Below are 13559 nucleotides of genomic sequence, written 5' to 3'. Positions count from 1 at the left end.
TTCTTCTTCTCTGGTTTTGTTGAGGGCTTGCTGGTACATATTGCCATCTAAAGTAAAGTGTGCGTATTGCATGCTACACTTATCCTCCATTCAATCATAAAGCATCATCATTACATATTCCACTAGCTTTTTCGATATGCAGTTATCCTATACCAAAAAACCCTTTTTATTGACATGGCTCGTTGATAAGCTGAGCTTATTTGAACGGGGATAGCAGGTACATTCTATGTGTCATACTTGATCATTTCGCAATATTACCATATTTTTGCTGAAAGGATTTAGTAGAGAACATCGACGATAAAGTTCGCAACTTTTGGTTGCTAATAAAAAAGCCTTGCCTTTACCGTAAGTAGCAGACGATGTGAGCGTGACGTCACGGGTTTTAGGGCTCCTCACATCCTCACATTGTTTATAATCATAGCCTCCAGCAGCAAGAGCTATTCTGACCGAGAAAGCGACAATTTCCCCATTAATTGGAGCGAGGATGAAAGATTCGTGGTTGAGGAAATTTAGAGTGAAGGACTAGAAAAAAAAAAAAAAAAAAGGCGGTTGCAGTGGGAGCGATTCAGATGTTATTAGACACATTTACTAGGATAATTCTGGAAAATCCCTTATCTACCTATTGTGTTGCTAGTGTTTTAGTGAGATTGAAGAGTACCTGAAAGTAGGAGGAGTGTGGCCACGGGTGTGTTGACCGCGAGTGTCTCTGAGGGAAGTCACGCAGCTGCAGCAGGACGGAAGCTCCGCGTCTCCGGTAAGAGCCAATTTATTACCACACTTTTCTCACCGAAAACTGCCGGTTATGTGGTCGGGATCCATGTTCGCTTGACCGCTCTGTTCCATAAAAGCTTCACCTTCAGGAAGCTAAAGGCTAAAAGCTTTCCACCTCCATCTTTCTACTTTGACTCCATTATTAATTGAACAAATTGCAAAAGATTCAGCAACACAGATGTCCAGAATACTGTGTAATTATGCGATTAAAGCAGACTACTTATACCTTGGATCGGGCTGGAAAATAATGTCCGCTACAACCCGAGACGTCAAATGCACGTGTCATCATACTGCAACGTTTTCAACACGACACTTCACGGGAAATTTAAAATTGCAATTTAGTAAACTAAAAAGGCCGTATTGGCATGTGTTGCAATGTTAATATTTCATCATTGATATATAAACTATCAGACTGCGTGGTCGGTAGTAGTGGGTTTCAGTAGGCCTTTAAGATGTTTCCTTTAGTCTGACTAAAGAAAACAGACAGGGGAAAGCACACCAAAAGTAGCTTCCTTGGGGAATTCTGTATTAACTGCTAATAACAATATAATAATCACTGTCAATGCACCTTGTATATTATTGGTTTTGGTAATTTTATATTTACACTTCCTGGAATTATTAAACGGGCTTCACGGTGGCAGAGGGGTTAGTGCGTCTGCCTCACAATACGAAGGTCCTGCAGTCCTGGGTTCAAATCCAGGCTCGGAATCTTTCTGTGTGGAGTTTGCATGTTCTCCCCGTGAATGCGTGGGTTCACTCCGGGTACTCCGGCTTCCTCCCACTTCCAAAGACATGCACCTGGGGATAGGTTGATTGGCAACACTAAATGGTCCCTAGTGTGTGAATGTGAGTGTGAATGTTGTCTGTCTATCTGTGTTGGCCCTGCGATGAGGTGGCGACTTGTCCAGGGTGTACCCCGCCTTCCGCCCGATTGTAGCTGAGATAGGCGCCAGCGCCCCCCGCGACCCCAAAAGGGAATAAGCGGTAGAAAATGGATGGATGGATGGATGGAATTATTAAACTGCTTTTCATGGGAAGTTGCCTGGGACCTTTACTTTTTTCCATATTCACCAATGATTTACCTTGAGCTACCGGGCGTGCCTAATTGGTTCTTTATGCTGATGATGCAACCTTATATTATGCTGCACCCTCATCCAGTGTACTTAATGTAGTATTGAGTGAGGACCTAACAGCTGTGCATGACTGGACAGTATGTAACAGACTTGTCTTTAACATCTCAAAAACCAAAAGTATTGTATTGGGGACCAGCCAAGGGTTATCTTGTGACCCAAAGTTGGATCTGAGGCTAGGTGTTTCAACAGTTCAACAGGTCAGAAGTGCCAAGCTCCTTGGAGTGATGCTGGACTGCACTCTATCCTGGTCAAATCATATCAGTGATATAGTTACAAAGATGGGAAGGGCTGTTGGTATTTCCAGGAAATGTGCTGCTATTGTTGACCCACTTCTTCTTTCTCAGATTGTTAGGAGTTTAGTCTTGTGTCATCTGGACTATTGTTCTACAGTCTGGGCATCTGCTGCAAGTGGTGAGATCAGTAAGCTCCAAATTGTCCAGAATAGGGCAGCAAGGCTGGTTCTGGGTTGCTCACTAAGAACCAATGTAAACCAAATGCATGCTTCTCTTTCCTGGCTAACAGTGCAGAACAGGTTGTCAGCTAATACTCTTATTTTCTTCAAATCAGTAACCGGTAGTAAAACTCCTGCTTTTCTCATGGCCCAAATAGTTCACAGTAGCACTATGCACAATCATAATACCAGGGCGTCTAGTGAGGGGCATTTTGTACTCCCTCGTCCCAGGAAGAATGCTTTGCGGAAATATTTTATTTATAGATCTGTATCGCTCTGGAATAACCTGCCTCAAATTCTCACCGGCACTGAAAGTAAACAGCTTTTTAAAATAAAAGTAATATTTTATCTGAGTTTTTAAATTATTTTGCTCGTTGATGATTTTTTATGTTTGGTTTTATATTGTGTAGTTATATTTATATGGTAATTATTATTCTGTGACTGTAAATTGTTTGCCTGTTTTCTTATTGATGCTTTTATTTATTTATTTATTTTTTTTGTCTGTATTGCGTAGTTACAATTACATGCTTTTACTTGTAATTGTGTTGAGTTGTGGACCCCAGGAAGACTAGTGAGTTGTTGTGGCAACCAGCTAATGGGGATCCTTAATAAAAATCAAATCAAATGGTTTATACCAGGTGTATCCAAAATGGGGCCCGTGGGCTGAGTCGTTTTGTTTGACCCGCTAAAGGGTGGGAACATTTAGATTACTCGAGTTTCACATTTAAAATTAGGTTTTCCTTATCCAAATACTGATATGAAATCTTTGTCTGATATTAGCAAAAAAAAAAACAAAAAAAAAACATCAAATGATATGGACTCGCATGTAAAATGTGTGATATCATGTGGAATACAAGCAGTCCTGCAGCATGCAAAGCTGGACAGCCAGGTAAAATCTAAATGTCCTTCAATAAAAACAAGGTTGGAATTTTCTTCCCTTTTATTCAAGTCATCTATAAAAGATAAACATTGTAGGCTACAGGCTACTGGGAGCTAGCAGCTACACATCAGCTAAGCACACAAGAAAGACTTACGAAAAAACAACTGAACAATATTCTAGTCTAAAACAGCACATTTGTCAATAATATATCATTTAAATATAGTTGCATATCATTTACACATACAAAGTCTCCAAGGGTGAGGCGTATTAGAAAGCATCCAGTAAAAAAGGTGTCCCAGACATTCAACTGGCGTCATAAACCTAACTTCATGAATTATTGTGGCCACGTGTCACCAACCCCCTCCTACCTCCCCACTCCCCCCAAAAATATATTTACTACACCACTTCACCTTGAGGACAGCATAAGTCCACTCCATGCGGTTATTAATAAATAGGCTAGCGTTTTGTTTTTTTCATACAATTTCACTTGACCAAGCGTTTTCCTGCTGATAGTTTACAGGCTGAATATATGTACCAGCCAATTCCCAAGGCTCCAATATTGGTAAGAGATTTGAAGTGGAAAAAGTTGTATTGGGACACCCCTACTCAACATCGCTGTCTTTGGCCCGCGGCCCTTTGGCACATGTTCACTTTGGCCCTTGGAAGCAAAAAGTTTGGACAACCTTGGTTAATATTCTATAACACTGGTATGTTATATTATATTATATGATATCATATGATATTATATGATATTATATGATATTATATGATATTATATGATATTATATGATATTACATTATCCATCCATCCATTTTCTACCGTTTATTACCTTTGGGGTCGCGGGGGGCGCTGGTGCATCTCAGCTACAATCGGGCGGAAGGTGGGTTACACCCTGGACAAGTCGCTGTCACTTCATTGCAGGGCCAACACAGACAGACAGATAACTTTCCACGTTTATCAATTAATGGTAATTCTGCCTTTTTTAAATCGATATTAAGTTCTACTATCTTACTGTATTTTAATGTTGGTCAATATGGTGGTACTTGGAGAGCCAAGTGTTTTCTGAGATTGTACTTGATTGAAAAAGTTAGAGCAGTGGTTCTCAAATGGGGGTACGCGTACCCCTAGGCGTACTTGAATGTATGCCAAGGGGTACGTGAGATTTTTTTTTAAATATCATAAAAATAGCAAAAATTCAAAAATCCTTTATAAATATATTTATTAAATAATACTTCAACAAAATATGAATGTAAGTTCATAAACTGTGAAAAGAATGTAACAATGCAATATTCTCTGTTGACAGCTAGATTTTTTTGTGGACATCTTCCGTAAATACTGTTAAAGATTTCTTTTTTTTGTGAAGAAATGTTTAGAATTCAGATGGATATCTATTACAATCCCCAAAGAGGGCACTATAAGTTGATGATTACTTTTATGTGTAGAAATATTTATTTATAATTGAATCATTTGTTTATTTTTCAACAAGTTTTTAGTTATTTTTATATCTTTTTTTCCAAATAGTTCAAGAAAGACCACTACAAATGAGCAATATTTTGCACTGTTACACAATTTGATAAATCAGAAACTGATGACCAAAAATATTTTCCTCTGATTAGGGGGTACTTGAATCAAAACAATGTTCACAGGGGGTACATCAATGAAAAAAGGTTGAGATCCACTGAGTTAGAGAACCATTGATAAAAAAACTAGATTTGCTTCTGTGATTTTCAAAATAAAAGTCGGTAAGCGTTTTCTGAGCTACAGACTTTGACTTTAACAGCACGTTTCACTCATAAGTGTTATTTGATCAGTTTAAATAATACTTTATATAATAGGATCAATGCAGTAGATATAAACGCAACTATTTGTCTTAGAAAGGTCTCATGAGAAATACTGCATTTAGTAACGGAAGTTTTGAGCCAATAAGAAAGAATTGCCATACTATTCAGCCAGTGAAAAGTTTGGATGCTCGCACTCCGCCAGTAAGCGAAAAGCGGATTGGATAAGAGAAAGTAGGCGGGCTCAGGCGCTAAGTGGATTTGAGGGCTTGGAAGGAAAACAAGGACACTAGTCAGCTCTTTCTCGTCGTTGAAGGTATGAAATTCAATTTAAAGTTTATATAATATCCTTAACACACGCAATTTTTGAAATATCACATTGAGCATATCAAGTGTGACAAACAACTGGTTGACAGTCTTGGTGTCTATTAATTGCCCGTGGCAAACCCACTAGAGCCAAGCAAACCAACAGTAGCGACTAACTATATGCGACCAACTAACTCATGTAAAGACTCTGGTTGCTTAGCATGTCAACCACCCGAAGCCATTTAAGTTATACGTATAGAACATCCACTAAATGTATCATTTGACAAGCTCACTATCGACAGCTGTTATGTATTTTGAGCTAGCTAATAGTAAACGTTGACTAGTTAGCTTAGCTATGCTGTTAGCATTAGCATGCTCCCACTTGTGGCAAAGTTAATGGCAAATAGCCGGAAAATGAACCGTATTGCCATCTGTCATTGCTGAATAATTCATCGGTGTATTGTTTCGATGGACTCATAGACACCGGTAAGTTCAAACAACATATCAGTTGGTGACTAAAGTTGGCTAACTCGTTACTCACTTTCCCTTTTCACGTATCACACAGCCACTTCCCTGCGTGTACATTACATGCACTGACATGCAGAAGCCATTGGGGTTGAGCATGTTCTAATTACACGATTCCCAAACAGTTTATTTCCACTGATGATACACATTGCACTTTTTGACCCAACATACCAGTTAGATATTTTTAGCTTTAATTAGCCTACATCGAGGCTTAAGATTAAAAACAGTAATATGACATGTTTCAGCATGAGAAGATATAGTCATTGAACTGCTTATTTTGTTTTGGTTTTTTCAGAATAAGTGACTGTAAATTATGAGGTTTATTGAACTATAAGTCATCCAAAAGAGGTCACACACAGGTGCTCTATCTCAATTGGACTACTTGTTGACTTAGTCTGAATTTGTTCCTGGCAATTTGATGTTCAAAGTAATTTGTTTTGAAAGGTGTTGCCTGGCGAGGGTATGGAGCACCCTGTGCACAGAGGGGACACAATGCCCATTGGACTTCATGACAGGTAATGTGCAACACTATGACATCAGAAGCAAAAACTTTCCTTTACTGAGGAGACCATCATTTTCGATACCGGGCTGATGACTAAGCAGCAGTATATAGACGAGCAGGTAACTGGCCTGGCTTGACCTGGCAGTGTATCCTCGCGATAAACCTGTCATCCCATCTGGGTAAATGCTTCCATGTGGAATCAGAGGTATTAATCAGGTAATACCTGATTAGGAGTTAGGCTGCTATACTTGAGGGCCGTGCTTAAGAACCACTACTTCAGGGGTATGGCATCAGCAATGCAAAAAAAAAAAAAAAAGCAATGCAAATACATTTTGATGAAGATTTTTCTTTGTTTTATTTTGTGGTCCTTTACTGCCCTGTGGTTTTTTATATTTTTATGGTTTACAAATGGGTTTGGTGACGGTGAAAGAGCAAGCTCTTAATTAACTTTCTTTTACTGATAAAGGTGTTCTATTTTTCAAAAAATGTTCTAAAGTCTTAGAGGTCCCATATTAGTGTAGTGAATGTGTATTGGCCAAAATCCAGCATTAATGCTGAAATTTAGTGTGTCCCATGTAGTTCAATAGTTTTAAACTATTTTGTGTCTGTAGTTTTAATTCTAATAAGGTGTGTATGTCCGAACCTCTGTCACTATTGTGCATTTGATCCACTTTTTACATATATACTGTAACTCTGCCTTTTTTCAAAAGTACTAGGTGCCATATGCAACACAAACATATCTATGTGAGCTACAGTACTAATGATACAGTCACATTTTAACCTGCTATCATGCTGAATTAGCCTATTCACTGAAGAAAAAAACAATCAAACCTTGAGCGTCGACTTCTGAAGTTGACTGATAGACAGCTGGCATAGCTGCAAGCTTTTTTTAAAGATGTGCAGTGAAGCCTGGTCTCCATCAAATGATGCACAGGCTCATTTAGGTAGGAGTGTGTCAGAGGCAGATAATGTTGTTTATTGTTTGACATCTTAAAAACCTGCAATTTTAAAACCAATTTTTATACAAGAGGGAGATTATGGATTTCCCCCCTGTTTTAAAGCCTTTTTATAGTAGGGGACCTTTTTTAGGAGTTAAGTTATGACTCTGTTCGCTTAAGGAGGTCAAAGATAACACAACAGAAGATGGGACTGGTTTAATCTTTGCAGCCGAAGTTAAGGTAGATATATGTTTCCAAAGTTACAGAATATGGCAGAAAATATCAGTAGTATTTACAGGAATAATTGACTTACTGCAGCATCATTGTTTGTCTGTGGGCAACTATAAGCTTTAAGTTGTTCTAAATCAGTATTGCTGTTACATTAATTTCCCACCCATCCATTCATTTTCTACCGCTTATTCCCTTTGGGATCGCGGGGGGCGCTGGTGCCTATCTCAGCTACAATCGTTTTATTCCACTTTAAAAGCATTGCCACACCTGGCCATTGCCCTGTTCTTTTTGTCCTTTCATCCAGAATTTTTTTTGTGAGGTCACTGATGTTGATCCTGAGGGAAGGCCTGTTAGATCAGTCTGTGTCCATGTTCTTCCCAAATTAGTTTGATTTGGTTGAGTTCTTCCACATACATTAGAACAGAAATTTGCCTTTCCCAAACCTATTTTGTTGTTAATATTGTTTTGGTTTATTACGATAATTTTTGCCATTTTATACACATAAATTAGAATTCAAACAATAGTCTTATGAACATGTATTTTTAATTGTGAACCTACCCGTCAACATGGTTCAAAAAGGCATTCAAAGGTTGTATGTGAAAAGTTCAGACCTTTGTAGTATCACCGTTGGCTATATTTAGCTCGTAGTCAGTGTATGACTCGCAGCATGAGAGAGGGGATGACAGATGGGGCGGCAAAGTTTTTCTTGACCTGGTGACAGTGGCATATTTGTAGACCTCCAATGTGCTGCATGAAGCTGTGTACATTTGGTGTATTGCAAATAACAAAGTAGTCTGTGTGAGTATCTGTCACACTAAATGCTGTTTATGAATATTCATATCCCAGTTTAGCAGCATTTTGTGTATAATAGAACTGTTGCAATTGGCCATTAAGTTTTGTGTCAAGCGCTATAAACAGCATTCTATTTTAATAGAAACAGTCTTTTGTCTAGTAAATTGTTGAGTACAAACACAACACATATTTTTTCATCTCCGAAAGTATTTTATTCAAGCACTTTTGTCAAAACCGGCTTATAGAATTTGGAGATGAACATAATTTTAATTAAACCTGGTCATTTTAGTTTGCTTGTATTAATACATTCAGTTGCAAGAGCTTGACCTTGTTTCCTCGCCATTAAACACAAAGCCGCAGGAACACTTGACCTTGTAACAGAAAACTGGGGAATCTATGTTTTCGTATGCACCCTGTTTTGTTTTGCGACCTAATTTTTTTCGCCAAAAGTTTGTATCTCAGGGTGCGAGTACCCTGGCTTTCAAATTTTCAGAGAAAAGAGCTTTCTCTCGGCTAATTTTTGGTTCAAGTTACGATCCTCCAAACATCTAGCTGGCGGATGCTACAGTGAACCCTGTAAGATCTGACCAAAACATACCGTGTCTGACTTACTTTCAATAGCTCATAGCAAGAGATCTACATAACTTTGTTTTACGCTCATTAGAGTGAAACAAGTAAGTGTAAAGGAGAGTGCTGAAAAGGAGTAGTGGTTGATATTTATTGAATTAAAGAGATAAATTATCAATAACATAACTAAGCGCGCAGCACAATTAGCAAAACAGTTAGAGCACAGGTGTCAAACTCAAGGCCCGGGGGTCGGATCAAGCCCACCACATCATTTTATGTGGCCTGGGAAAGCCTCAAATTATTGTCAATAAAACACTTTATCTTTGATTTTGACAGAAATAAATGCAGGTTTCCCCTAAATTGCCACTATATATGTGGCAGTGGGGGCATGGCTAGGGGCGTGGTCAATATGACATCATCGTATATATGATGTCATAATAGTTTTGATTTGCAATGATGCATATATTTTCTGTAAAACGGATAAAAAAATAAAAAGGCCAGGCAAATGTGTTGTATATTTAATAACAAACTGTTATTTATAACAGCATTATTTTTTTTATGTTATCACAACAAGCTTTATTATTTATTTTTTTATAGACAAGCTAACCCAAATTAGCATGGATAATCGCAGGGCACATATGAACAAACACATATTCACACTCACATTCATATCTATGAACAATTTAAAAAAAAAAAAAAAAAAACTTAACTTACATATTTTGGGAATGTGGGAGAAAACTGGAGTACCCAGAGAAAACGCATGCAAGCAAGTGCACAACATGCACACTTTACACAGCGAGGTCCAAACGACGGTTCAAAGACACACGCTGTGTAAAGGAAGATTTTGTTCAATCCATACATTTTCTTCCACTTATCCGAGATCGGGTCGCTGGGCAGCAGCCTAAGCAGAGAAGCCCAGACTTCCCTCTCCCCAGCCACTTTGTCCAGCTCCTCCCAACATGTCCTGGGTCTTCCCCGTGGCTTCCTACTGGTCGGAGTGAGCCCTACACACCTCCCAAGGTAGGCGTTCGGGTGGCATCCTGACCAGATGCCAGAACCACCACATCTGGCTCCTCTCGATGTGGAGGAGCAGCGGCTTTTCTTTAAGCTTCTCCCGGATGACAGAGCTTCTTAGCCCACCTCTCAAGGAGAGCCCCGCCACCCGACTGAGGAAACTCATTTCGGCCGCGTGTCCCGCGATCTTGTCCTTTCGGTCATAACCCAAAGCTTATGGCCATAGGTGAGGATGGTAACGTAGATCGACCGGTAAATTTAGAGCTTTACTTTCCGGCTCAGCTCCTTCTTTACCACAACGGATCAATACAGTGTCCGCATTACTGAAGACGTTGCATCAATTCGCCTGTTGATCTCACGATCCACTCTTCCCTCACTCGTGAACAAGACTCTGAGGTACTTGAACGTCTCCACTTGGGGCAAGATCTCTTCCTCAACCCGGAGATGGCACTCCACACTTTTCCGGAAGAGAATCATGGACTCGGACTTGGAGGTGCCGATTCTCATTCCGGTCGCTTCACACTCGCCGCAAACTGACCGATCCAGTGAGAGCTGGTAATGCGGACCAAGCTCTGACACTGATCATACACGGAGCGGACCGACACAATCAAACAGTCCGATACCCCATACTCTCTTAGCACTCCCCACAGGACTTCCCAAGGGACACAGTCGAATGCCTTCTCCAAGTCCACAAAGCATATGTAGACTGGTTGGACAAACTCCCATGCACCCTCAAGGACCCTACCGAGAGTATAGAGCTGGTCCACAGTTTCATGACCAGGACGAAAACCATGCAGTTACTCCTGAATCCAAGTTTCGACTATCCGGCGTAGCCTCCTCTACAGTACACCTGAATAGACCTTAGCGGGAAGGCTGAGGAGTGTGATCCCACGATAGTTGGAACACATCTTGTGGTTCCCCTTCTTAAAGAGAGGAACCACCTCCTCGGTCTGCCAACAAAGAGGTACCGCCCTCAATGTCCACGGAATGTTGCACAATCTTGTCAACCAAGACAGCCCCACAGCATCCAGAGCCTTAAGGAACTCCGGGAGGGTCTCATCCACTCCTTGGCCTTGCCACCGAGGAGCTTTTTAACTACCCCGGCAACCTCAGATCCAGAAATAGGTGAGCCCACCACATATTACCCAGGCACTGTTTCCTCATAGGAAGATGTGTTTGGTGTGATGGAGTACGTCTTCAAATATTTTCTCCACCGATCCACAACATCCGCAGGTCTGCAGCACAGTGCACTGCTTCCCCTTCCTGAGGCCGCACATGGTGGTCCAGAATCGCTTTGAAGCCGTTCGGAAGTCTTATTCCGTGGCTTCCCTGAACTCTACCTACTCAGTGGCCTAGTGGTTAGACTGTCCGCCCTGAGATCGGTAGGTTGTGAGTTCAAACCCCGGCCGAGTCATACCAAAGACTATGAAAATAGGACCCATTACGTCCCTGCTTGGCACTCAGCATCAAGGGTTGGAATTGGGGGTTAAATCGCCATAAATGACTCCCGGGCGCGGCACCGCTGCTCCCCACTGCTCCCCTCACTTCCCAGGGGGTTATCAAGGGGATGGGTCAAATGCAGAGGACAAATTTCACCACACGTAGTGTGTGTGTGACAATCATTGGTACTTTAACTTTAACTTTTACTCTTCTCATGTCTGAGTTTTTGCCTCTGCGATCCCCAAAGCCGCACACTTTGTGGCCTGTTGGTACCTGTTCCATGAGCCAAAAGGACCCGATAGGACTCTTTCTTCAGCTTGACTGCATCCCTCACTGCTGGTGTCCACTAGTGCAGTGGTTCTCAAATGGGGGTACGCGTACCCCTGGGGGTACTTGAAGGTATGCCAAGGGGTACATGAGATTTTTTTCAAAATATTCTAAAAATAGCAACAATTCAAAAATCCTTTATAAATATATTTATTGAATAAAATTTCACCAAAATAAGAATGTAAGTTCATAAACTGTGAAAACAAAATGCAACAATGCAATATTCAGTGTTGACAGATAGATTTTTTGTGGACATGTTCCATAAATATTGATGTTAAAGTTGTTGGTTTTTTTGTGAAGAAATGTTTAGAATTAAGTTCATGAATCCGCAGGGATCTCTATTACAATCCCCAAAGAGGGTACTTTAAGTTGATGATTACTTTTATGTTTAGAAATCTTTATTTATAATTGAATCACTTGTGTATTTTTCCACAAGTTTTTAGTTTTTTTGATATATTTTTTCCAAATAGTTCAAGAAAGACCACTACAAATGAGCAATATTTTGCACTGTTATACAATTGAATAAATCAGAAACTGATGACATAGTGCTGTATTTTACTTCTTTAGCTCTTTTTTTCAACCAAAAATGCTTCGCTCTGATTAGGGGATACTTGAATTAAAAAAATGTTCACAGGGGGTACATCACTGAAAATAGGTTGAGAACCACTGCACTAGTGGGTTCTAGGATTACCGCCACAACAGGCACCAACTACCTTGTGGCCACAGCTCCAATTGGCTGCCTCGACAATAGAGTTACGAACATGGTCTACTCGGACTCAATATCCAGTGCCTACCTTGTTACATGTTCAAAGTTCCTCCGGAGGTGGGAATTGAAACTCTCTCTGACAGGAGACTCTGCTAGACGTTCCCAGCAGACCATCACAATGTGTTTGGGCCTGCCAGGTCTGTCCGGCATCCTCCCCCATCATTGGAGCCAACTCGCCACCAGGTGGTGATCGGTAGAAAGCTCTGCCCCTCTCTTCACCTGAGTGTCCAAAACATGACTACAAATCCAATGACTAAGTAGATTATGGAACTGCGGCCGAGGGTGTCCTGGTGCCAAGTGCACAAATGGACACCCTTATGATTGAACATTGTGTTTGTTATGGACAATCTGTGACGTGCACAAAAGTCCAATAACCAAACACCACCCGGGTTCACAACCAGGCGGCCATTTTTCCCTATCACGCATCTCCAGGTTTCACTGTTGCCAACATAAGCGTTGAAGTTATCCAACAGTAAAGGGGTATCACCCGAGTGAGTACTCTCCAGTACTCCCTCGAGGGAATTCAAAAAGGGTGGGTACTCTGAGCTGCTGTTTGGTGCGTAAGCTCAAACAACAGTCGGGACCTGTCCTCCCGCCCGAAGAATATGAAGGGAAGCTACCCTCTCGTCTACTGGGTCAAAGTCCAACAGGCATGCTTTGAGCCATGGGGCAACAAGAAATGCTACTCCAGCCCGTCGCCTCTCACTGCGTGCAACGCCAGAGTGGAAAAGAGTCCATCACCGTTCCAGAGAACTGGTTTCAAAGCCCTTGCTGTGCATCGAAGTGAGTCCAACTATATCTAGCCAGAACTTCTCCACCTCGCGCACCAGCTCAGGCACCACCCCCCCTTGTTTGATTTGATTGTAACTTTTCTACATCACCAAAATTGATAATGTATGTCGCTGTATGTATACGTTTGACACATTATATTTGGTCACATTTTGAGGACACCCATAATAAATTCCTAAAATAACCAAATTTCATGAATGTTTTTTGTAGGGCTGGGCGATATATCGATAAACATGATATATTGCGGGTTTGTTTCTGTGCGATATAGAAAATGACTATATCGTAATTTTCGAGTATACGTTCTCACGCAGTTGTTTTTAGCTGCTGGCATTACACTACAGGCTCTTC

The 13559-nt window shown here is 40.8% G+C and overlaps 1 protein-coding gene across 1 annotated transcript in view; it reads left to right on the top strand.

Annotated features, from left to right (window-relative positions):
• The first annotated feature begins 5241 nt into the window (after positions 1 to 5241).
• klhl13 (kelch-like family member 13) overlaps positions 5242 to 13559 on the top strand; it is a 68148-nt gene continuing 59830 nt past the window's right edge. Inside the window, exons 1-3 of the mRNA XM_061898302.1 lie at positions 5242 to 5330; positions 6141 to 6204; positions 6290 to 6360. Of these exons, the coding sequence (XP_061754286.1) occupies positions 6308 to 6360 (53 nt within the window). The 5' untranslated portion in view covers positions 5242 to 5330; positions 6141 to 6204; positions 6290 to 6307. The remainder of the gene's footprint in view (positions 5331 to 6140; positions 6205 to 6289; positions 6361 to 13559) is intronic.

Source organism: Nerophis ophidion, linkage group LG04 (assembly GCF_033978795.1).
Source record: "Nerophis ophidion isolate RoL-2023_Sa linkage group LG04, RoL_Noph_v1.0, whole genome shotgun sequence".
Classification (NCBI taxonomy): Eukaryota; Metazoa; Chordata; class Actinopteri; order Syngnathiformes; family Syngnathidae; genus Nerophis; species Nerophis ophidion.
Note: the sequence above shows the minus strand (reverse complement) of the source record. Positions and strands in the feature narration are given on the sequence as shown.